Here is a 23,426-nt window from a genome sequence, read left to right as displayed (position 1 = left end):
ACACACACACACATTGAGCTTTATTATAAGTATAGATGAGGCAGCGAAAACAATTCCAGAAATGAAAACATTCTTTTGAAGTTAATGTTTAGGCATCTGTATGATTTCTGTTTAAATTCTACTCGAGTGTCGACACTTTTTTTAAATCGGTGGAGACAAAGTGGGGACGCATTAATTATGGTTATGGGTGTATGCCTTTATATTTGAATGCTGTAGATTTGATTGAAATAGGTGTGCTGTCTCTACTATAACAGGGAATCAAATGAGAACGTGAAAAAGGAATCCCAAAATGAAATGACAAAGTTTACTTTTTTAAATAATAACTAAAATTCATCAAACACTCGTCCCACTGGTTTACATATCATTGAATACCTAGTCCGCAAAAGTTGGTTGCCTGAGATCGAAACTAGTTTAGAATGTGTGTCCATGACTTTACTGTTTTAGTAAGATGGTGGCACGCATACACCTTTTATGCGGAACTAAGATGCGAAAGTCACATGGTGAAAGATCGGTGCTATATGATGGGTGTTTCAACGCTGTCCACCAAAACTTCGTAAACTTGTACAATGTGCAATTGGCGTACATTGACATGGAACAAAAGTGAGTGAGTAAGAATTCTCCATAAACTTCTCGGAGACGCACGATTGAATGAAAATGAATGTCATTTTGACATATATATATATATATATAATTTGAAAATACAGACAGACAGACTGTCAACCTCTTGTTATATTTTGTTCATAATCGGACGCAGACCTATAATTTAGGTGTCCTATCTGTGAACAAAATTTTACCATCTAGGTTTTTACACTGTGTATGTATTGTATTCATTTGTACTTAGGCAGCTAAAATTTAGGTGGATTGTTTCGTTCAAAATTTGATAAAAATCTACAAATATGGCCTAAAGGCCACATACCAAATTGCATCCGTCTAGCCGAAAGAGTTGCCATGTTTATATTTAGATAGTACGAGAAACAGATATAATTTCAAAGTTGAGTTTTTAGGACTTAAAAAAACGAAACACAGATTTTTTTTTTTTTTACGTTTACAATATTTTCTCTTCGTACGTTACAAAATGAAAGCAAAAACTGCTTCTAATAACCTTCAATTTTTAAGAATTATTTTTATATTATTTGAATAAATAGAAATATTGCTGAAATAATTAAGAAGTTTACATTTTTATACAATATTTCGATCCTTTTAGTCATATTTAGTAAAATTATCATGATATATTAATATTTAAAAAAATAAATTTCCATTTTTCTGCTACCAAAATTTATCCAATTACAAAGCTTAAAATTTTGTTATTTAAACAAAAAAAAAATGTTCATTTCGACAAAGCGGCATCTATTAAACTGGAACAAAAATAATAAAATTCACAGATCGGTCAATTTTTTTTACAGTAGTGTGGAACCATTTTTCTAAAATAAATCTTAGTTATCAAGATTATTTTACTAAATGTAACTAATATAAGCGATGTACTGTACAAAAGATTTCGTTAAAAGTTATATACTGTATAAAAATTATTAATTATAATATTATATAAATTATTAATTATTTCATCAATATATTTATTTATTGAAATTATACAAAAAATAATGCTTTGCTTCGTTTCAAGCAATTTTTCTTTGGAAGTATTTGCACACCTCTAATAATTTTGAAATCAACTATTGGGCCATAATTAGAGTAGAATACAGTTGAAATTCATTATTAAAATCATTAATATTCATGTTATCTATTTAACTTAGTGACTTTTTCAAATTACAGCGTGAAAGAATCTCCTAGATAAGACTTTTCACATTTTTCTTGGACCTGCGTACACATATTCTGTATGATTGAGACACAAAAGTTAATTCTCTCTTTTTGTCAGCATTCTTTTTTGCTTAGAATCAGCTAATTATAAAACTAAATTAATTCTTAAATAAATAATATTTTTTTCCAAAAGTTTCTCCTATATTTTCTTACAATCTTTAGATCGTTATGTAAAATTACTTATTACTTTAATACAGTGTATTTTTTACTAAGTAATGCTTAATATTACTGAGATCATTTTTTGAGTTAATATAAGTGTATAGAAATATCAAACTACTTCTTTTTAATTTAGTGAATTTAATTATCTGTTTACTGCATGAGTTTCGCATTTCAAATGGGTAAATTATTTAGATAATCAACTTATAATTAGTTAAGGCAAAAAATTAAAAATTTTCTTCATTTTAATCTGAGTAATCTGTCAGTTTCATAGATTATCCATTTACTGCATGAATCTCGTCCTTCAAATATATAAATTATCTAGATAATCAAGTTATAATTATGTAAGGTGAAAAATTAAAAATTTTCTTCGTTTTAATCTGAGTAATCTGTCAGTTTCATAGATTATCTATTTACTGCATGAATCTCGCCCTTCAAATATATAAATTATCTAGATAATCAAGTTATAATTAGGTAAGGCAAAAAATTAACAATTTTCTTCATTTTAATCTGAGTAATCTGTCAGTTTCATAGATTATCCATTTACTGCATGAATCTCGTCCTTCAAATATATAAATTATCTAGATAATCAAGTTATAATTAGGTAAGGTGAAAAATTAAAAAATTTCTTTATTTTAATATGAGTAATCTGTCAGTTACATAGATTATCAGTTACTGTTATAGATTATCAATCTATAACAGTCAGTTATAGATTGTCAGTTACATAGTGCATGACTTTCGCACTTCAATGGCAACAATGTTCTTTCACGTATATTTTACTGCGGCTTATTTACGTCTAAATAGGATAAAATTCAGTTAATTTATATCTTGTATTAAAATAAGATATTCTGTTAGCTGAAAAAAAAAGAGAGAAAGAATTAGTCTCAATCAAGGGGGTTCCAAAAATTAGATTGAAAAGCATTGGTGATAAGGCCAGCGATTAGAAAAAGAAGATAATTTACTTATCTAATCATAAAGCAATTTTCCCTCCTATTTAGTCAATATTATGCTAAAGAGTTAAATTTTTAAAAAAAAGCAAATTAAATACGAAAATTTGAAAGTATTCAAGCATTATTCACATGTTTTATTTAATGGTATTTCTATTCAAATTTGATTAATTTTATAAAAATCAATGAAAATGTCTCTAAAGCTCCATTAAAGATATCAGTATCGGATTACAGATTGCGAGGAAATTTATCCTACTAAGTGCACCCAGATGACATTGTATGGATTTACTTATCTTATTTTTAAAGATATGGCTAAAAAAAAGGATGTATGCTGGTAATGATAAAGCCTGAAGACCTTTGGCTTGAAAATATTTAATCAGAAATCCGAGTGGGTGAACATAAAAGCGAAACATATCAAGGTAAGCCATTTTTGAAAATATATTTTACGTAAACAAACCAAGAGTTTTTTTCTGATAAATGTCTAAAACATTTCAAGTTTTATATATTAATTTGACATCTGCTCTTAATATATAATATTTAATGGTATTGTTGTTTTGAATTGTTGTGAATTTGAATAAATAAATAAGAACTATAAATAGTTTTGAAACTGCCAGCATTATCAAAGTGATTTTCCAAACATATACACATTACGATTAAGATGATAATAGGTTATTATAAATAATAATCGTGGTTAGAATAAATAATGGATTTTCATTACCCGTAACACATATGTTTGAAAATGTTAATATTTTTTTTTCGGAATTTAGAATTTTGTACATCTTTGATGCAACAAATGTCATCAAATATTTATTTTAATTCCCAATTTTATTTGTTTTATATTCGAGATAAATAACCTTTTATTTCAATGGAAAAATAAAATTTCCAAATGTTAATGACTGTAATTTCTTAAAACAAATTTAAATGTATAAAAAAAGTAATACATTGATTTTTTCCAAAGATGCAAATTTTGAATATTAACTCGAGAAATGCATCAATTGAAAAAGGTTAAAGGTTCTTACAATCTTCGTACAAAAATAGAAATTTTGCTCAATTGATATAAATTATATAAATTTCTAAAAAATAACAATGTTTGAGACAAGAAGAATGTCCGATTTTATTTTGTGGAACAATGATCATAAAGCAATTCTCATAAGTCATATATTCTATTTATTTTGTGGAACAATGATCATAAAGTAATTCTCATAAGTCATATATTCTATTTATTTTGTGGAACAATGATCATAAAGTAATTCTCCTAAGTCATATATTCTATTTATTTTGTGGAACAATGATCATAAAGTAATTCTCATAAGTCATATATACTATTTATTTTGTGGAACAATGATCATAAAGTAATTCTCCTAAGTCATATATTCTATTTATTTTGTGGAACAATGATCATAAAGTAATTCTCCTAAGTCATATATTCTATTTATTTTGTGGAACAATGATAATAAAACAATTCTCATAAGTCATATATTCTAACATATTTCGAATGACATTTTCAAAAAAGATTTTTATATTTTACGTTTTCAATTTTTAAATTAAATTTCGTCTTTGATAATATTTTAATATGATTAAATATTATTAATGTTGTAATTTGGTATAATTTTATGGGGAAATATAATTCTTTCAAATTATAACTATTTTTAAAGGAAAGACCTTAAATTACAATAAATAAATATATTAATTTCAGAAAATAAGATATACATCCAAATAAGGTTTAAAGTTACGAAAAGCGTTAACCTGCCTGAACTCCAAATTCTTAAAACATATCTTATATTGTTTATTTAAATTTATTGACATTTTCATTACTTAAGATTCAGATTCTTGCTGTAATTTATGTCCTTTGCTTTTATGTTCCGTTTTTAATCGCTTTCTTTTAAATTCATTAATGAAATTATCTAAGAAAATCTTATGATATGTTTATTTCTGGCATTCAAACTTAAAGTCCCTTTTTCTCTTTGATCACAAATCAGGTCGTTCTCAGTTATCTCATCAAGAATTGAAACCATGATGGACGAAATGAAAGCTCCCCCATATGATCAATTTCCAGGAAGTAAGTTATTTTCTATGCTACACTTAATTTTGGTGCAAAATCATCAGTACATTTAAACAATCATAAAAGCAAAAGAATCAATCCCCTAAACTCCAAGCATTCGATTTCTACAATTTTTACTTTATATAAAAGCTTATGATCTTCAGATATGGCATCATTGATTCAGTTTTAAGAGAAATAACAAAAACTCTATTTCTCTCTAATTTATCAAATTTAGTTGACATTATCTATTTAATACTATAAATTTGGGGAACGAAAAACTGGTCATGAAAGTGGGTACATCAGGCAATTTATGCTAAATTATAAATTAGTTTAGATAAGTAGCTATATGTTAATTATGTACTAAGTTAATTAACTATTCCTATTCTCAGTTGCAGTATGCCCAACTGGTCCCACACAAGAAAATCCCGGATACGTGCCGGACGAATATCCAGGAAAAGAAGGTATGTTCTAACTTCGGTTTCCAAATATATAGCTATTAGCTCATTCTAGCTAATATTTTAATTCATCTTCTATATAAAGTTTTTCTTCGATATCTTAGTATAGTTTCTTAGATTAAATTTGAATTTAATCTAATTCTCTAATTGTCTCCACCCTTTTGGATATTGTATGATCATTAAATATAAGTATATTCGATATAAATTGTAAACTCTAAATATTTAATATGAAATGGACGGCATTTTCTGGTAATTTAGTATTGTATTTGAAAATATTGAACATTTCTTGAATCGAAATTTGTATTTTCACTGATTACGTTCAGGAATTTATATTTCTTTGATATATAAGAGACATAAAAAAGAGCATTATTTTCAAAATATTGCATTGAAATAAATTAACAAGAAAACAGGAAAATAAATGCGTTTTATTTGAGCAAACAGTGAAAAACAATAGGAAAAATAAATAACATTTTGTAATATTTGTATTCTGAGCAGCTGTAAAAGAATTATCACTCCCCCCCCCAAATTGAAAAATTATTGATTTCTAATTTCTTTTTTTTTTTTCTAAAGTATCCTCTTGTTTGCTTAGATTATTGATTTTTTTAACCTCTAACCTAAAAATGTGGACAGCATTTTTTTTTTTAAATTTTACCTTTTTACATGATTAGATTGAAAAACGAATTTAATTGAAAACTAACTAAAAATTTCTGTACAGGCAAATTAAAAATTCCTTTTTAGGGGTTAATCTTCAAAGAAAGTATTTTTTATCTTAATTTTAATATTGATAAAAAGCCAGAATTGAACTGTTTTGATGGGTAAGTTTGAATTTCATCATAACATTAAATGTACTCAAATATCAAATTACGTTTTTTTTTAAAAGAAAAATGAAAAAAAAAATTGCACGAAAATGAAACTGATATAATTAAAAAGATATTTTTTCTTTTAATATAATGCAAAATGTATTTTTGGTGAGATAATAATTCTGGAAGATATTAATATTAATTTCCGCAGGAATGTCATGGCGATTACTTCTTTGGCAAAAGTTAAACCTATTTTTGCACTTGCTTAAAACTTTTGATTGATTTCCATTTTAATCATCTTGATTTCTTTTATATATTTTTACCTCAAGTCGAATGGGGTTTCGGCGAATCCTCCCCCTAGCATTTATAATAATATTTTACTGTTCTACTAGTTCAAGCACTGAATTAAATGCAACTGTAAAAACATTCAGTGAACCAGACAGAAACTTGGCTACGACGGTTTGTTTATATTAGAATGCTGCCAATCGGCAATAATTATATATATATATATATATATATATATATATATATATATATATATATATATATATATATATATATATATTATGTCGATGAGGGCAATTTATTTATGTACAATTTTTTTTGTAAAAATTTAATTTACTATTATCTTAATTTTTGTATATTAAAACTGTAAAAGATACAATAAATTCACAGTACAATTGTTCTTTGAAATATTTTTGAAACTTTTTTTACTAAATAATGAAACCTTTTGATTTGTTGCAGGTATTGTGATGCCACCTACAGCTCCTCCTTTAGAAATGCCACCACAAGGAGAAAGAATGCCACTTGTTGAGTAAGAATTATCCATTTTAATGTATAATATTATAGAATTCTAAATTTTTAGTAAATAGATTTATAAATATTTCGTTCAAAGAGTTTTAAAAAGGGTTAATAAAAAAATGTTTGCAAGTAACCATTATACTAAAATTTCTGGAGTAATTTGCCATTCAATTTATTTCTTTATCTATGGAGTAATAGTTTTATCAAAATTAATATTTTGAAACTAAAGATCACTAAAAAATTTTAACTTGCTTTCTTCATGCATTATATCTCTTAATCCTCAATTTTTTTTAAAATGAGGCTATGTTATATAAATCACAGATGTAAATCTTTGGGGAAAAGATGCACAGTAAAAAAAAATCAGTACTCTATTAGGATAAATGTCCTAATTTTGTAGTCATTTATTGATTTATTTTGCATTGAAACCAAGTTGATACCCTTTAATTGTGGATCCATACAATTATCCTATCTTTGAATGATTTAGCACCATAATATTTGTTAAAATGCTAATACATATAATTAAAAATATTAACAAAAGGTCGGGATAGCCTGGTTGGTAGAGCGTCAGATTCGCGTCCTTTAGGTTGCGCGTTTGAACCCCGCCGGTCGAAGACTCCTCGCGTCCTTGGTGGCTGGCGCGCGTTAAATCTGTTGTGGTCACAAAGGCCTCCATGTCGAGAGTAATACCACTGGGGATCTACTGGATCAGGGGTAAATTACGGTCTGTGGTTGAGTGAAGGAAGTCCGCCCCGTAAAAAGGGTTGTAACGTGATGTAACTAAGTCATTCTCTTGGCTCTAGATGGCGCTACTATAGAAACAAGAGGCGCTCCCTCTCAGGCTTAAATTGGCTGTCTTCGAACCGCGGGCTTGGCCATGGCAAGTGCCATAAGAAACAACAACAAAAATATTCACTACGATCTTATTTATTCACTTCTTGTTCTTTTGATACAATTACAACATATTTACATTCTATCAAATATTACAAAAAAAGTGATAATTTGCCCATCAGCATTGTATTTATAAATCTAAAAACCCTTCTTTTACTCCTCATAAATTCATATCTATAAATTATCTGTAAGTGCTTGATTGTCTATAATTACCCAATGCAAAATCCATTTGGTGGAATGTATTACGCTTTATCACTTTTTATTTTCAGAGAACCTACAGGAATTGAAATATTAAGCTAATTAGCTTAGGTCCTTCCACTGAAATTTCCATCAATATTTCGCTAAAAACTATATGAAAGCTATTCTTATTATCATCACTAAACTACCATGAGTAAATCAACAAGTAATGATGTAGGATGAAACGTACTTCCGATGTCAAGAAAAACAGGCAATGTAATTGGAAACAAACTGTAAACAGGAGGAAGTGATCTCCCATAATTTTTTCACATATTCTCTTATAAAGATGTTTTCCTCCTCTCCATCCCGTATAAAATTGGAAAACTTGGTAACAAAATGTCATTGGTGAACGATAGTTACGAATCTTTGGCTTGAATGTAACATTTTTACTGAATCTCTTGTGAGAATATGTATTTTGGACATCTCTTTGATAACAGACTTACATTAAAATATGACACGAAACAATGATTTCAATTTACAGTCACAAGATAATATACCAAATGTCATTGAATTAATACATTGAGTTTACATGTACGCGAAACCAAAGACAGACAGACGATCAATTGTTTGACGGATTTGGTTTAATATCTTGACAAGTATCTATATTTTAGATGCCAAATCTGTGTATCAAATTTTATTTCTCTAGTTTGTTTTTTTTTGGGGGGGGGGGGGTTGTAGCTATTGAACTCACTTGTATTCGAACACACAAATGGACAAATTTCTTTTGAATGGATTCTATTCAAAATTTCATAGAAATCTTAAGGTTTGATTGTAATTCCATATTTCACATTTCAGTCGCTTAGCTCAAAGAGGTTTTGAATTGCAGTTTTCACAGACAGACAGATGTAATGTCAAATTGTGTTTTCTAGATTCGAGGATAATATCTGAAACGAGGATACTCGTCAAAATCTCGTTTAAATTTACTGCCGATTCCATTGCTTCCTCTACACTTTGTATACGGGATAGTAAAAAAAAGGAATGTACGGAAAAGGTCTCTTCCACAAAACTATGAATCTCTTTGTGGACAATGAAGACATTTTAAGTCATTTTTAATTAATGATAATATTACGCCTTCGTTCTTGAAAACACTTCATTATTTTTACTATTCGTGCCACATATCTTTTATTTTGAGCAATACTCCGGTAACCGGTTGAAAAGTTTCTTACACAAGGCTTAGAGCAATGAAGGATTTTTGTTGCAGACCAGATAGTAACATCGCGGTCTAAATTACCTTTGTTACTAAAAGCACAACAATCATGTGTAGATAAGCCGAACCTATAGATATAGATCACAGAGGGCTCAAATCTATGGCCAACTGATAAAATTTCGAATGCTCTGTTAATGAGGTTGACAGCTTTTCAATCTTGACGAAACACATAAGGAAAGACAAGATTAAAAAACAAAAGGAATTTATCACCACAAATTATTATGTTCAAACAGTATAGCTTTTCCACACTGTTTCCTTGGAGATACAGTTAGATGCCGTATCAGTGAATCAAGTTTCTGCTTCTTTCTTCATCATTGATGCCAGTAATGTCAGATGAGACATACCGCTCCTTTGAAGTTCTTCATTAATATGAAAGCCTTGAATGCTTGTCATTTCTTGAAGACTGACAAAAACACAGGTATCTCACAACAGAAAATATTGCACAGCGAGTTGATCAAATTTAAAGAAAAAAGCGCAAAGTGCTGAAATCTCAAGCAACAAGTTACCAAACAGCAAGCAAAAAACTGTGATTTTGAATATTTAGGCATTCCTTCTCTGTATTCCTTATAAAAAAACTCAGACAATTTCTAAACCAACGAAGAATTTTTAGGAACATAGTGGCATTTTTCACATTACCTGCAAATTCTTCTTAGAAGGGAATGGAAACTTGGTTAACCAATATAACAAATGCCTGAATCTAGACGACGATTATGTCGAAAAGAAAGAAAGAATGTTTTTTGCATAACTTTTGCAGATAAATTCATTTCGTTCTCTACTCTTGTCTGTTTTTTTAAGGACTTTACAGATTGAAAAACACTGCGTTCGTATTAAGAAGGAAATGAAGTTTGGGTTTAAATGTAGATGTTAGCTTCTTAATGTTGAAATGTCTTAAAAAAGCCTTAAAAATGTTGTTCTCTCTGAAGAACTTGTTTAAGAAAATTGCGTTTCCATCGTTTGAACTATTACAAAATATTTATTTTAATCAATTACCGAAAAGAACTGAACATATGAAAATACCACTGTGAAAAAAGAATAAGTGCAAGCGAAGTTGTACAGAGTAAAATGTTCTGTATCACGATCATAGTTAATCTGATGTTTAAGTAGAAATAATAATAAAACAGCTAACAATGTAAAAACAGTAAGATAAAAATGATGCAGTCAAACAAACAGTTAATGAGTCAAAAGGAGTCTTTCAATTTTGATGTTGCCAGTCTGCTACAAGGGCTGAAAGTTGAAAAATTCGATTCCCTGTCCTAAGAAAAGTTCGATTAAATTAACAAAAATATGAAGAATATGTAAAATAACTAATAATATCATAATCCAAATTTGCAAAAACGGACATTCTGGTTGTTTAATAGCTAATTTTAATTGCCGTTTTGTGTTTTGTATATTCAGTCTAGGTACTCTATCGGATCAAGATGTGCGAGAAGCATGCCATCAATTCGTCTCTGAGCATTGCTGTTATGGCAGAAGATTCATTCGAGACACACTATTGCCAGAAATATTTAATGGATGTATATATCACGTGAGTTTTGCTGCTTTTACTTACATCCTTTTGTTTCGATTATAAGCAGATATTGTCTTCTAACGGTCCAATTTCTGCTTTCAGTATCAGTTAGAAACCTTCGGGGAGAAAAGAGAAACAGTGGATCGGCATGAACCTTTCAAAGGTGAGGATATCTTCTTCAATATCTATAAATATCGAGTTTAAAAGTGCTATAGGTCATATTTAAAACAAGGGCAATATCTCCAAATATCACAGACATGCAGTCATTGAAATAATGTAAATACTGGATTTTTCCACAATCAATTAATTCATTTCCAATGATTAATTATGGAACGATTTGGAATTAGTTAACCATTTTGTGATAAAAAAACACTTTCGGTTTTAAAAACGTATTAAATGATATTAAACTCAAATCTATAAAATGGAGTCTAAATTCCGATTTAATAGCCAAGTCCGTTTGTGGTATAATTTTGTTGAAATCGCATTAAAATTTCGCTCTTTGAAAATTAGTTATAAATATATTTTGTAGAAAGTATTATGAAAGATGAATTTATTATGAATAAATAGATATAAGAGAAACTAATTTTCAATTTATAATTTGTTCATCTAAAGTGTGAAATGGTATTCAACTATTTTTTTATATATTTTGTGGGAAAATATTTCTTACTTCTTTCTTTTAACTTATTTTTACTTGAAAAATGTTCCTTCACCTTAGAAAAATTACAAAAAAAAATTATTTTCTCATTATCTATTATCAAATTTTTAAATCCACGAAGTAGAAACATACATTTCTTTTATTTAAACAGAACAAAAATATTAAATTACCTGAATTTCAGTCTTTTTTTAACTCAAATTTATCCTTATTGGATAAATTTGAGTAAATGATATCTTGTGCATTTATTGGTGAATTTTAAAGATCGAGTTATGAAACAAAGTTTCAGAAATATATTGTAAGAAATTTGTAATCATCACATTTCAAGATCTAAGCCTTTAATTACTAGTTTCGTACTGAAAACGTTTTTCTACTTACCTAGGTCAGTACATAGACGGTCCCCAGAATGGCATACCACCACAACCCTGGGACATCCAAGTGCCTATATTATCACTATTCATAAACAGTCAGGTCAAAGTCGAGATTCCTCACACGGCTTACGTAAAGCAGTGCGGCAGGTGTGTGGGAAATTGTAGGGTACGGTGCGAGTCCTGCTACGGACGAGGAGGGGTGAGTGTTGTTCAAAGATGATGATTAGAAATTCTGTATTTTGACATAATGGTGTTTCAAAATTTCATTATGTATTGCTATAAGTGTTATCATACAATACAAAAGCAGATGCACCACAGTTAGAAGTCACTCAAACGTTTGGTATGAATTATAATTAGTCTGGACCTGAGAATTAGCCGATATATTTATTATATGCCAAATACTAAAGACTAAAATTTTGTTGATGATTAATTTGTAATCATATTCTTTCACTTTTCTTAACATTCTATCTTTTTATATAAATATCTAATATTGATATAATTCATTTAAATATTTTTAACGCTCAAATTAGGATCACAACACTGAATATTTTAGTTTAAATCGTCTTAATTTGAATCTTCTAGAGTATTCTTTTATAGATCTCTGGAATACATACCAACCATCTACGAGAGATTCTTTCCAATAATCTGAAAATATCTTGTAAAATTATAAATGATATCTTGGGTTGTTGTTTCTTATGGCACTTATCATAGACAAGCCTGCTGACGAAGTCAGAAATTTTAAGCCTAGAGAGCGTCTCTTGTTTGTGTAGCGCTATCTAGGGCCAAGAGTGCGACGTTAGCTACTCAACCTCTTTTTACGGAATAGATTTCAATCAAGCATTTCATTCACTCATTCACAGATAGTAATTTAGACCTGAATCAGAGTACGATCACCTCTGAGCCAGTACCCCTAGTGATATTGTCTTAACATGGAGGACTTTGTGGTCACAACGGATTTATACGTGCACCAGCCACCACATACACGAGGAGTCTTCAGTCGGTGGGACTCGAATTCACAATCCAAGGGATGCGAATTCAACGCCCTACCAACCAGGCTATCCCGGCCCTATATCTTGCAAAAGTGATTACTGATAACTTTGCTCCTTTGCGAAATGTAGAAAGATTACTGATAATACCATGAGGGGGAGCACATCTGTAATTTTGTGCAGGAGTGCAAAAATTACAGATTTGAACAATACGTACTAAAGATATTCATAATAATATACTCTCAAATGCTCGCATTTGGAACTATTTTTTTTTTATTTTATAAATCTCTTCTCTAATCTTACATGAAGTTTTTTAGAAAGCTGCGTTCTTATTTTATGAATGCTTATCACTGTAGGCAGCTCTAAATTGGAGAACATTAATTGTGGACATCTTGTATGTCAAAAACATTTATTTTGGTTTAAAAGACGTTGCTAAAGATAATAGTGCAATTTCAAAGATATTTTGATATATTGTATAAAGGTGTGAGTACTTTCTGTTTTCTGAAATCAAAGAAAAATTCAGCAATAAGTGAGCTAAATATTTTTATAAATATTTCAGCTTCTAAATAAAATATGTAAGCAATAAAATAAATAAATTTTTATTAGAAAGGAAACAACATCTCATTCATAAAACTTGCTCTGAAAATCCCTTTCATTTCATATAAGGCCTTAAAAATTTAGACTTTTTATCGTTTTATTCTTTTTAATTTAAAATTAATTCAGTTTATTAAAAAGATCAAAGGAATTATATCCGCTTCTAAATTTCAGAAATATTGAAAAAGGTATCTTAATTAATAAAAATTATATTATTAAATTAGTGAATTAGTTTCAATAAAGAATTTTTCCTCCCCATCAACAGTTATTACCTATTCCGTGTGCTGTGTCCGACACTTATTAAAAATAAAAATATCCATTAATTGTTCCCAATTATATATAAATTTGTTATTAAAATACATTTTAACAAAGAAATTCATTCCTCTTATGATTATTTTGGTTATCAGAGCTCCTGTATCAGTTGCAGTGGAATGGGGCGACGTGATGGTCAGCAGTGTACCAGTTGTTTTGGTACAGGTCGAAGACGGTTCGTATAATTTGTGCTTTTAGAATAAGTAGATTCTAAATTTAGATTTGGTTTTGCTTGTAAGCATATAATATTTTTATGCTATAATAATAACAAATTAAACATTTATTTGATTTAAATTCCTTTTTATTCATTAATTTAACAAACAAATGCTGTAACTGAATTAGCTGGTCGCTATTAATTATTAATCTAACAGTGTATCGTGAAGCCATTTGGTTACACATTTTTATTTCTATTTATAAGCTTCCCATGACATTTCCAAAGGGCAACAAAGAGGCCTTTTTTAAAAGGTGTTTTAATAAAAATTTGCAGAAAAGGCAGATATATGATAATAGTGGTACTAGAATTAGATTTAAACTGGAAAAATACCAAAATGGCTGTTGCATGAATCAATCTACAATTAAAAATAATATTAAAATACAACTTTTTGCACTATAAATATACTGGTAGAAAGAAACGTTTATTTTTATTATAGAATTGTTATAATATAATTTATGTCACTGGGATATTGTTTAATTCATAATGCAACCATTTGGCGTATTTTAATTTTTTTTAATTTCACAAAAATGACTTAAAATTTTCCTAAATTTTATGCATTTATTCAAAACGCGTATTATTTCTTTATAAAAAATGAAAGTCATGCATTCTAGAGTTAAAGGCTTCTATTAAAAAGAAAAACAGTAAGTGAGTGAATAAAACAACCTTCTAAAAAGAAAAAAGAACGCAAATAACATAGATCAATGGTTGTATAGGTAGAGGGAGAATATCGACATGGAGGTGTAAAGTTTTCCAACCCTAACGAAAGCAAGCGATTAGAAAGAACAGAATAGTGCCTGAAAGTCCAGACAATCTGAAAAACAGTCTTTCAATCAGTATTAGATAGAGTAGTGAGAGAATTTAAAAAGAGAGAGAGAGAAATAGCTCAAGAGAACTCACAGTTTTTAATAATATATTTAATATAAGCTATTTTCATTATTTGAAGTCTAGTTTTTTCCAGCCGTTTTAAGAACGCTCATATTTGTAGAACGAAGACCATGTGGTAAGGTTTTGGCATCAGGATTGGAGGGTCTTAGGTTTGAAACTCATTAATACCATATAAGGTGGTCGGTAGAGTATAAAATCCTCTAGAGCAAATGTATTCTTTAAAATAAAATTTAGGGAAGGCGTTCTTAGATACTTGCCCATGTCATCCGACCGCGGCTCAGAATTACGAGGTCCATCCCAAAACAGCACTAGTATTTCGCAGAACGGGATATTACTGGCAGCTGAATTGAAGTAACGCACACATCAAATAGATTTTATTAAATTTCATTCCAAATCCGATTGAAATTTGATAAATAAATCCAGCTATTTTTTGAACAGTCATTTAGGTATTTTAGTTTATTGAATTTTTGAGACTGATGTATTTCTTGATATTGTTATTGATTGGAAAGGCTCTAGAATTGATTGGAATTGAATGCGACATAAACAACTTATTCGTAAATATATATAAAACAAAATAATAAAAATTAAGCAAAATCAATATAATAAAACAAAAACAACCCAGTTTTCAGCAGTTCAAAACAGCAATGTACTAACTCAGAGCAACGAAAACAATTCAAGAAGCTGTACGACAAATAGGCTTGCATTCTCAGTTCAGCAATTTTGTCGCAGTCACAATTCCGGATAGTCGCGTGCCTCTCCCTTTCAATTAATGTATAACAATAATTGTTTCACTATCAGTTGCAAATTCATTGTATACTTCCGAAAGAATCCCGAAGTTTCTAGAAAAGAGTAGAAATTTCGCGGTGTCAAATCGCCAAATATATTGCGAAATATGTCGCCAAACTTGACACCGAAAACAACGCAAAGAATAGAAAATATTCCCAATTAAAAAAAAATTATAGCATTTCTACCAGTTATTAATTTATTGTTTTCTTACATCATTTTTAGATCTTTGCTGTTCCCTCTTTGTTCTTTCATGCCCCAGTTTTTCATTTTTTTTTTTTTTGGTTATTTTAAAATTGACATCTGTACGATTATAATACCAAAAGGCAGCATATCATTTTGTTTCATTTTTTTAAATATATATTTATGACAAAAATAGCACATTATAGGTACAAAAATAAAGTGTATTTAAAGAGGTCTAAGAATTCATGCATTATTTAGAATTAGCTGTCTTAGAGGATCAACTACTTTGCTGGGAATTTTGGCAGTGTTTAATTTCAATTAAATTTCTTGAACATAACTTGGTCTTAAGGATTATCTCTGAAAAATAAATTATCTAATTATGGTGGAAATGAAAGCCGTGTTGTTTTTATAGCCTTACATTTCTATTTATTTTATGCTTCAACCTTAAGAACCTTCCTAATGTAATCAACAATGCGATCCTTCATGACGTGGTAGAATCATTAATACTATCTTGAAACAACTCATTTCATGTTGTCTCTCATAGTTCTGAAATTTCTCTTCCTTATTTTTAACGTAAGTAGTGTAGATAATAAATATTATTTTTTCTTTTGTTTTAAATCTTCTTCTTTATCAGAAAATCTCTCATATAAGTATTTGTGTGGTGGCGGGAAAATTTTCTTGTGATCGTCGGGACGACGTCACTTTCGTTTCCTCACAAATACTTTTCCGTTGGGCGCCAATGTGGTGGTATGTAGATTATTATGATCCATGCAGGAAGCAACAGTATGAATGTTTGTAGGAACATTTCTTTTAATAATCACATTCACACGCTAAACAAGCAGAAAGACAAAGACAAGACATTCACGCGTGCGGCTTCACAGCCCAGCATGACATCTCATTCCAATTACAATCGCAATGCACTATGGGATGACATATGGGATGGCCTAATCAGGTATCGCCATCTAGTATCCAAAAGCGAAGATAAGAGTGATGCAACTGCTACATTTGTAAAAATAATAAAGGAGATTAGATTTTCATTGTAACATTGGAAGTTCGAAATGGTGCAAAAAAAAATGTAATAGACTGTCAAAATTAATATAATAGGACTATGCAATATATATATCATAAAGAAGAAAATTATTTGAATTTGAATAGTACAAAAATGAATTTGTTATGGATATTTCTGGAAGTTATTGACAAAAAATGCTAAAATGTTGCTTAATTTTTCATTAATTAAATTTCAAAACAATCATTTCGAGACCATCGTTTCTTATTTCCAAAGTGCACATGTGACAAATTTGATCATTCTTGATCCAACAATCTGTATCATAGATCCTCATCAGAAAACCACAAAGTAGACATGCAATTGATTTAGAGACATAATAAAACATATAAGTGAGTATTTAAACTTTATAATCATATATATATAAGGAAGGAGTATAAAGAAGACCTTACTCAGAAAGGAAAACAAGAGTGCGTTCAACACTTGAATTTAAAGTAAACTTAAATAAATTTACAAAGTTGTTATTTACAATTATTTAGATACAAATTCACTATTTCAAATAATAGGTCAGATTCAAAGCTTTGTTAATGATTTTCAATCACATTTATGATTATGGGGAAATATCAGAACCAATCCAAAATTCCCCCTGCGCCCCTTTTGTGTATCGTCAACTATATCTGATCCTTTGATTGCCCGGTTCCACCTGCACATCTGCAGGCAACCGGAAAATGTGAGGAAACAATCAATATCCCTTTATCATCTGAGGAAATCTCCTAAACGAATATAATACAAGGATGTATAGATGTTTTGTGAGCAAAAGATCAAAGGCAAAATATATTTCATGTTATGTAATGATGTATAAACAAAACTATCGAAATGAACTAATTATACTTTCAAATATCTTCAAAGGTGCTGGAACTGCAGTGGCTCGGGCCAAGTTAAATGTGGTACATGTGATGGAAGGGGAAATTTAAGGCATTTCAAGCTGCTCCTCGTGACCTGGTAAGGCTTATCACGTTTTAAGGGCTTACACGTTTAAAATAAACAGGGCCCAAATAAATCTAATTTGAAAATCTATTGATATTCTAAATTACTCCGCATTAAACCTTTTAATATTCAAAATAAAATACAAAGGAAAATGACTTTGCAAATATTTATTTATTCAAGTATATATAATCAATTAGGACTTTTATTTCCTTACTTCGATAATTATAATTGTGTTTTTGTTGTTTTTATATAGTTTCCTATTATAATATTTAGGAAAAACTACATTTTTTACATATCAAAATGAACTAATTTTTTTATTACTAGATTTTATCATTTTATTATCTTTTTTTGATGACATTAATAACTTAATAATATGTATTTATTTATTTTCAACATATTTATATGTGCTTAACGAGATACTAATAGGGAATATAGTATTCTGTATTCTCTTATGTAAAAGAATGCGATGATAAAAAAAATGATGGTAGACCTTACTGAAGGCTTAAGGGTTGCATGCTCAAGTCACGTACAAATAAGTAAACATCAAAATTGCTCAATTTTCCAAAACAAAAATATGATACTGTACTAAATAATTGAAATAAAGTCTTTAAAAATAGTAAAATAATCACCAGGACTTTCAATGACCAATGTAGATAGAAATATTGTAAAAAAAATGTGATTATCAAGTTCCATAAAGCAAACGTTTGAAAAGGACACGTTTGTAAGTCAAAGACAAAATAATTGAAATCGTAGGATTCATTTTACGATTTGTCTCCGCCTTTTTTTCTTTTATAAAATATTTTAATATGAAAATTTTGATTCATTTTCATCTAAAGATGTTAGAAAACAAATGAATGTAAATTAATAACATCTTTTTACAGGACGAATCACGCCGAAAGCTACATCACGCACACATTTAAACTGCCGAAACACTTAATTTTAGAAGCCTCTGGTAAAGAAATTTTCCAGGAAGAAAATCCTAGAGTAAGTCTACATGTTCATATATACATTTCATAATTTTTTTTTCTTATTTTTGCTCAAGAATTTTTAACGATTTTAATGTTATCTTTTTAAAAATAATTAAACTTTATCATATAAAAAAATGTTTTTCTCAAACTGAACATTTTGATACATTTCGTAGGGTGTTGAATGTTACATAGCCATATTCTCTCTCAGTCAGATGTATACAAAATAATTTTCAACCATATTTTGATATTTCCCCTATTTTCTATTTTCAAAATATCTGCCCAAGAGCACTGAACGTGACTGATCAAAAATATAAATAAATCTCTAATGCCGGTGTTGGCATACAATATATAATACTCCAATAAGCTAAATATGATAGACATAGATGATAGGCATAGACACCTTGATAGACATAGATGATAGATATAGATGATAGGCATAGACACCATGATAGACATAGATGATAGATATAGATGATAGGCATAGACACCATGATAGACATAGATGATAGGCATAGACACCATGATAGACATAGATGATAGATATAGATGATAGGCATAGACACCATGATAGACATAGATGATAGGCATAGACACCATGATAGACATAGATGATAGATATAGATGATAGGCATAGACACCATGATAGACATAGATGATAGATATAGATGATAGGCATAGACACCATGATAGACATAGATGATAGGCATAGACATAATGATAGACATAGATGATAGGCATAGACACCATGATAGACATAGATGATAGATATAGATGATAGGCATAGACACCATGATAGACATAGATGATAGGCATAGACACCATGATAGATATAGATGATAGGCATAGGCACCATGATAGACATAGATGATAGGCATAGACACCATGATAGACATAGATGATAGGCATAGACACCATGATAGACATAGATGATAGGTATAGACACCATGATAGACATAGATGATAGGCATAGACACCATGATAGACATAGCCAATGCTTTTGGATAGTTAATCAGAGTAAATGAGCTTTCTCCATGCAAGTATAAGACTCTTGGTGCAGAATGATGGATAATTGACGTAAGGGCCCGGAAATGAATGACATTTTGGAAGATTGGCCGTTTGAAAACAGCAGAAAAAAGAGCGGAAAATAACAGCATTGAAAAGAACTTCTTAAAAATATATAATACTTAAACTAATATATTATTATAAGAACAAAAATGAGCATGCTATCTAATTCATAACTTCAACCCTTATTAGACCATATTCTAGCATTACTTTTTTAACCTACAAGATTAAATTAATTTCAAAATTAAAATGGCTCAGAAAACCTGCTATGTACAACTTTACAAGAATTAACTCTGACTTTAAACTGTCCTTAATGGTAAGTAGAAATTAATTCTTATAAGTAAGGCAGTACAGATGAAGGCTGAGATATTCCACTGCTTTAATTCAAAGTTCTTATGTTTTCTCAAGAGGGTTCAGGAGGAAGAGAAAATATAACTAAAAAATTGAGTAAGTAGGGCTATAAATTTGAAAAGTCAAAAGTAGAATATTATGGATTTTTTTAGTAGTTTTGTTTGAAAAATTCTTACAAATCTATTATTATTGTAATAATTAACTGTTCAAGAAGGTTTTTAAGTTATTTTAATTAATTATTACTTGAATCTAAATTTTAAAATTACTTTAAGTAAGAGAGCTGGGCAAGTTTCCTTTCTTGCATGATTATTTTTTTCACTGATAAAGAAATAATAAATATTTCAAAATAATCAAATCAACATTTTCAATCCATCATTTTCGAATGTTTATCACCTATTTCAGGCTTTAAAAATCTCAAAATGTGAATTATTGGTTTCTAAGAAGGCATCGTTAAACTCGCCAAAAAAAAAATTTTTTTTAACGTATTTCTAATATTGTATTAAAACCAAATATTTCAGCATTTTTTGTCAAATTCAGAAAATATTTTATTTTATTTTTATCTATTTATATTTCTTTCTACCGCAGGTTTTTCCAATAAATCATGCCAGAGATGACAGTGTTAACGAGGCTTCCAAAATCATGATCCAAAAGCATTCGACCGCCTTTCCTCAGGAATTGATTAGGCAACAGGTAAGGACAGAATTATTCAATCAAATTGGTTGTACAGCTTCTAAAAACAATGGCTAGTATACAAGTAACAGAACAAGAAAATATTATGAATTTTAAAATGTGACCATTCTCTGGAGAGGTTTAATTTACTTTGGAATTTGTACTTTTATTGCACGATTCCGGATTACCCATCTGAGTTTTACATTATATAAAAAATGAAATTACAGACGCTTTATCAGACTTTATAAAATCATCATAACAGTTCACAAAAGTAAGGACTTTTTAATAAACTGTATTAAAATAAAATAATATCTTAAATTGAGGATATGCCCTCAATTAATTACTCTCAAACTGCGTTAGTGGAATTTTAGGATCTGCTAGTTTCTTCATCTGAAGAATGCTAATTTACCATGATTACTTTTACTAATATTGCTTTTACTGAATTCGTAATTTTAATTGTCTTCTTTTGAAATAAAAAGGATTTTATTTCTTTTTAGAGGCATACTCTTCGAGCTGTTCCTTTAGTGAGAGCAACATATGCTTGGAAGAACAAACAGGGGGAATTCTATGTGTACGGTTTTCAGAAGAAAGTCTACTTTGAAGATTATCCACAGAAGTGCTGTTGCTGTACTTGTTGCTAATTTGACATTTCTTCACTATTGTCAATTGTAGTTCAAGTTCAGAGTAAAGGGAAAATAAACATTATCATCATTCGGAGAGTTTAAATATATATAAATATAATTTAAAACAGCGAGAATCTCCGTTATTTAAAAATGGTTTGGAATCGAAGAAATCGAAATGATATTCAATGATGTACAATGAAATGATGTAATGAAAGTATTATCAGAACTAATGAAGCTTTCTAATAGTTTCAAAAACTTTTAAATGCATATTATGAGAATTCTGTTGTTAAAGTCGCTCCAAGCCTTATATCAAAAATGAAATTGAGTTGCCATTAACAGCAAATATTCTCATTTCATCATAATACTGTTGTATGATACTGACAGCATAATACTGACTGAAAATATCTACATTCTGTTTAAATAGTTATGAAGAATGCTAACTTTATTTATTGCTTAAAATAAATAAGCAAAATTAAATTTTATTGATTCGAAATTGCTATTTTGCTATTGATAAAAAAAATGTGAAAAAAAAATTGTTTTTGGAGTTTTTCATCTTATTAAAAGAAAAATAATAATCTGCTTTATAAGAATTTATTTCTTAGTGAGTTACTCCTAATACTATTTGATTTCAGATGATGAAATTTTCTTCAGTAGATTAATTTTATTTTTAATTAATAGAATCCTCTGTTCACTTTTTAATTTTATTATCAAACCACTGGAAATGGTCTTCCAGATGCTTTCTCATAGATTCTCTAATAAAGGTGTTAACCCCTTCTTCACTTTCGGAGAAAATTGTGGACTTTAGGCATGGCCATAAACGAAATAAATCTTCAGATATTTACTATCAAACACTCGCATATTAGAGTTATTTGTGTATAGTAAAGACAACTGGTGTTTTCGTATTATTAACTGCGTGCCATTCGTGAAAAATAATAATGAAATGGCTCAAAAGCACGCTTCTTTTTAGGATTATTATTTTAATAAATCAATAGAGTATTTTTTTAAAATTCGTCTTCATTTATAAAAAATATGATCTGAACAATATTAGGACAATTTTTATCGACAAATCTATCTATTATGTTATTTCAAAATATTACTATACTTTGGAATAAGTCACTATCGTGCTTCCATCTGTGGAGAAATTTTCGAACTAAAACATTTTTCTTAACTTTTTTTTTTTTTTAACTTTCCTAGGTGGAATTGCATACACTTACTAACAACTTTAAATGTATAAATATCAATATAATAGAGACACGCAAAAGTATTTTTTCCAGATAGGAACAGAACTGCAAAAGCAAGTTATAAAAAGCTAAAACAATTTTATAATCATTTTAGTGTTATGCAGAGACAATTGCTAAATAAAACAAATAATAAAAACCGGGCTTTACTGAAAAATAAAAGTATTGGATAAAGTACAATCTGTATCTTCTCAACAAGCCTATGTTCATAATTCAAATAAGAAGGTTTTTTTTTTTTGTTTTTTTTTTTAAAGAGTGTTTCCTGCTTTGATTTTACTGTGATAATCAAAAGAAATCTCAAATGAAATAAGAATTTAAAGAAAAGAAAAAGAAGCCAATTATTTTTTTAACCATCTTCTTGACAAATTATTATTTTTTGTTTCAAAAAGTAGTTACGCATCTGTTAAAAAGAATTTATTTTATTTTTATTTTTATTTTTTCAAGAAAATTTTTTTAATACTTCAACATTTTACAACAGAACGGTTTAGTTCTTTAACATTCGTCCTAAAGTAGCCATCGTTTAGTTCCGAATGTCCCTTTGTGTACAGTAAAATCATATTTAATTTAAAATAAACTAAAACGATCACAGTTTCGGAATTTTAATCTGGTTAACTCTAAAACTTATGCTCACAATTCGGCATCCTCAACATGGAAAATAATAATTTTAAAAAATCAGAAGTATTGAAATCCTTAA

At 29.0% G+C, this 23,426-nt stretch overlaps 1 protein-coding gene across 1 annotated transcript; it reads left to right on the top strand.

The window, feature by feature from the left end:
* Nucleotides 1-2,985: 2,985 nt before the first annotated feature.
* LOC129971569 (protein SSUH2 homolog) lies at nt 2,986-22,064 on the top strand. Its single transcript, XM_056085463.1, has 12 exons — nt 2,986-3,334; nt 4,895-4,974; nt 5,346-5,417; nt 6,956-7,025; nt 10,740-10,869; nt 10,954-11,014; nt 11,886-12,073; nt 13,862-13,941; nt 17,744-17,836; nt 18,703-18,805; nt 20,788-20,892; nt 21,369-22,064. Exons 2-12 carry the CDS (start codon nt 4,929-4,931, stop codon nt 21,510-21,512), a joined length of 1,092 nt encoding a protein of 363 aa, XP_055941438.1. The 5' UTR covers nt 2,986-3,334; nt 4,895-4,928; the 3' UTR covers nt 21,513-22,064.
* The last annotated feature ends 1,362 nt before the right edge of the window (nt 22,065-23,426 follow it).

The sequence above is a fragment of the Argiope bruennichi genome, chromosome 1 (assembly GCF_947563725.1).
Source record: "Argiope bruennichi chromosome 1, qqArgBrue1.1, whole genome shotgun sequence".
In the NCBI taxonomy this organism is placed as follows: Eukaryota; Metazoa; Arthropoda; class Arachnida; order Araneae; family Araneidae; genus Argiope; species Argiope bruennichi.
Note: the sequence above shows the minus strand (reverse complement) of the source record. Positions and strands in the feature narration are given on the sequence as shown.

Bases quoted from the DNA above. Each gene is read 5' to 3' on its own strand.
- LOC129971569 (XM_056085463.1), top strand. From the start codon at position 4,929: ATGATGGACGAAATGAAAGCTCCCCCATATGATCAATTTCCAGGAA. The intron at 11,015-11,885 runs GTGAGGATATCT...CTACTTACCTAG, and splicing joins TCGGCATGAACCTTTCAAAG to GTCAGTACATAGACGGTCCC. The intron at 13,942-17,743 runs GTTCGTATAATT...ATATCTTCAAAG, and splicing joins TTTGGTACAGGTCGAAGACG to GTGCTGGAACTGCAGTGGCT.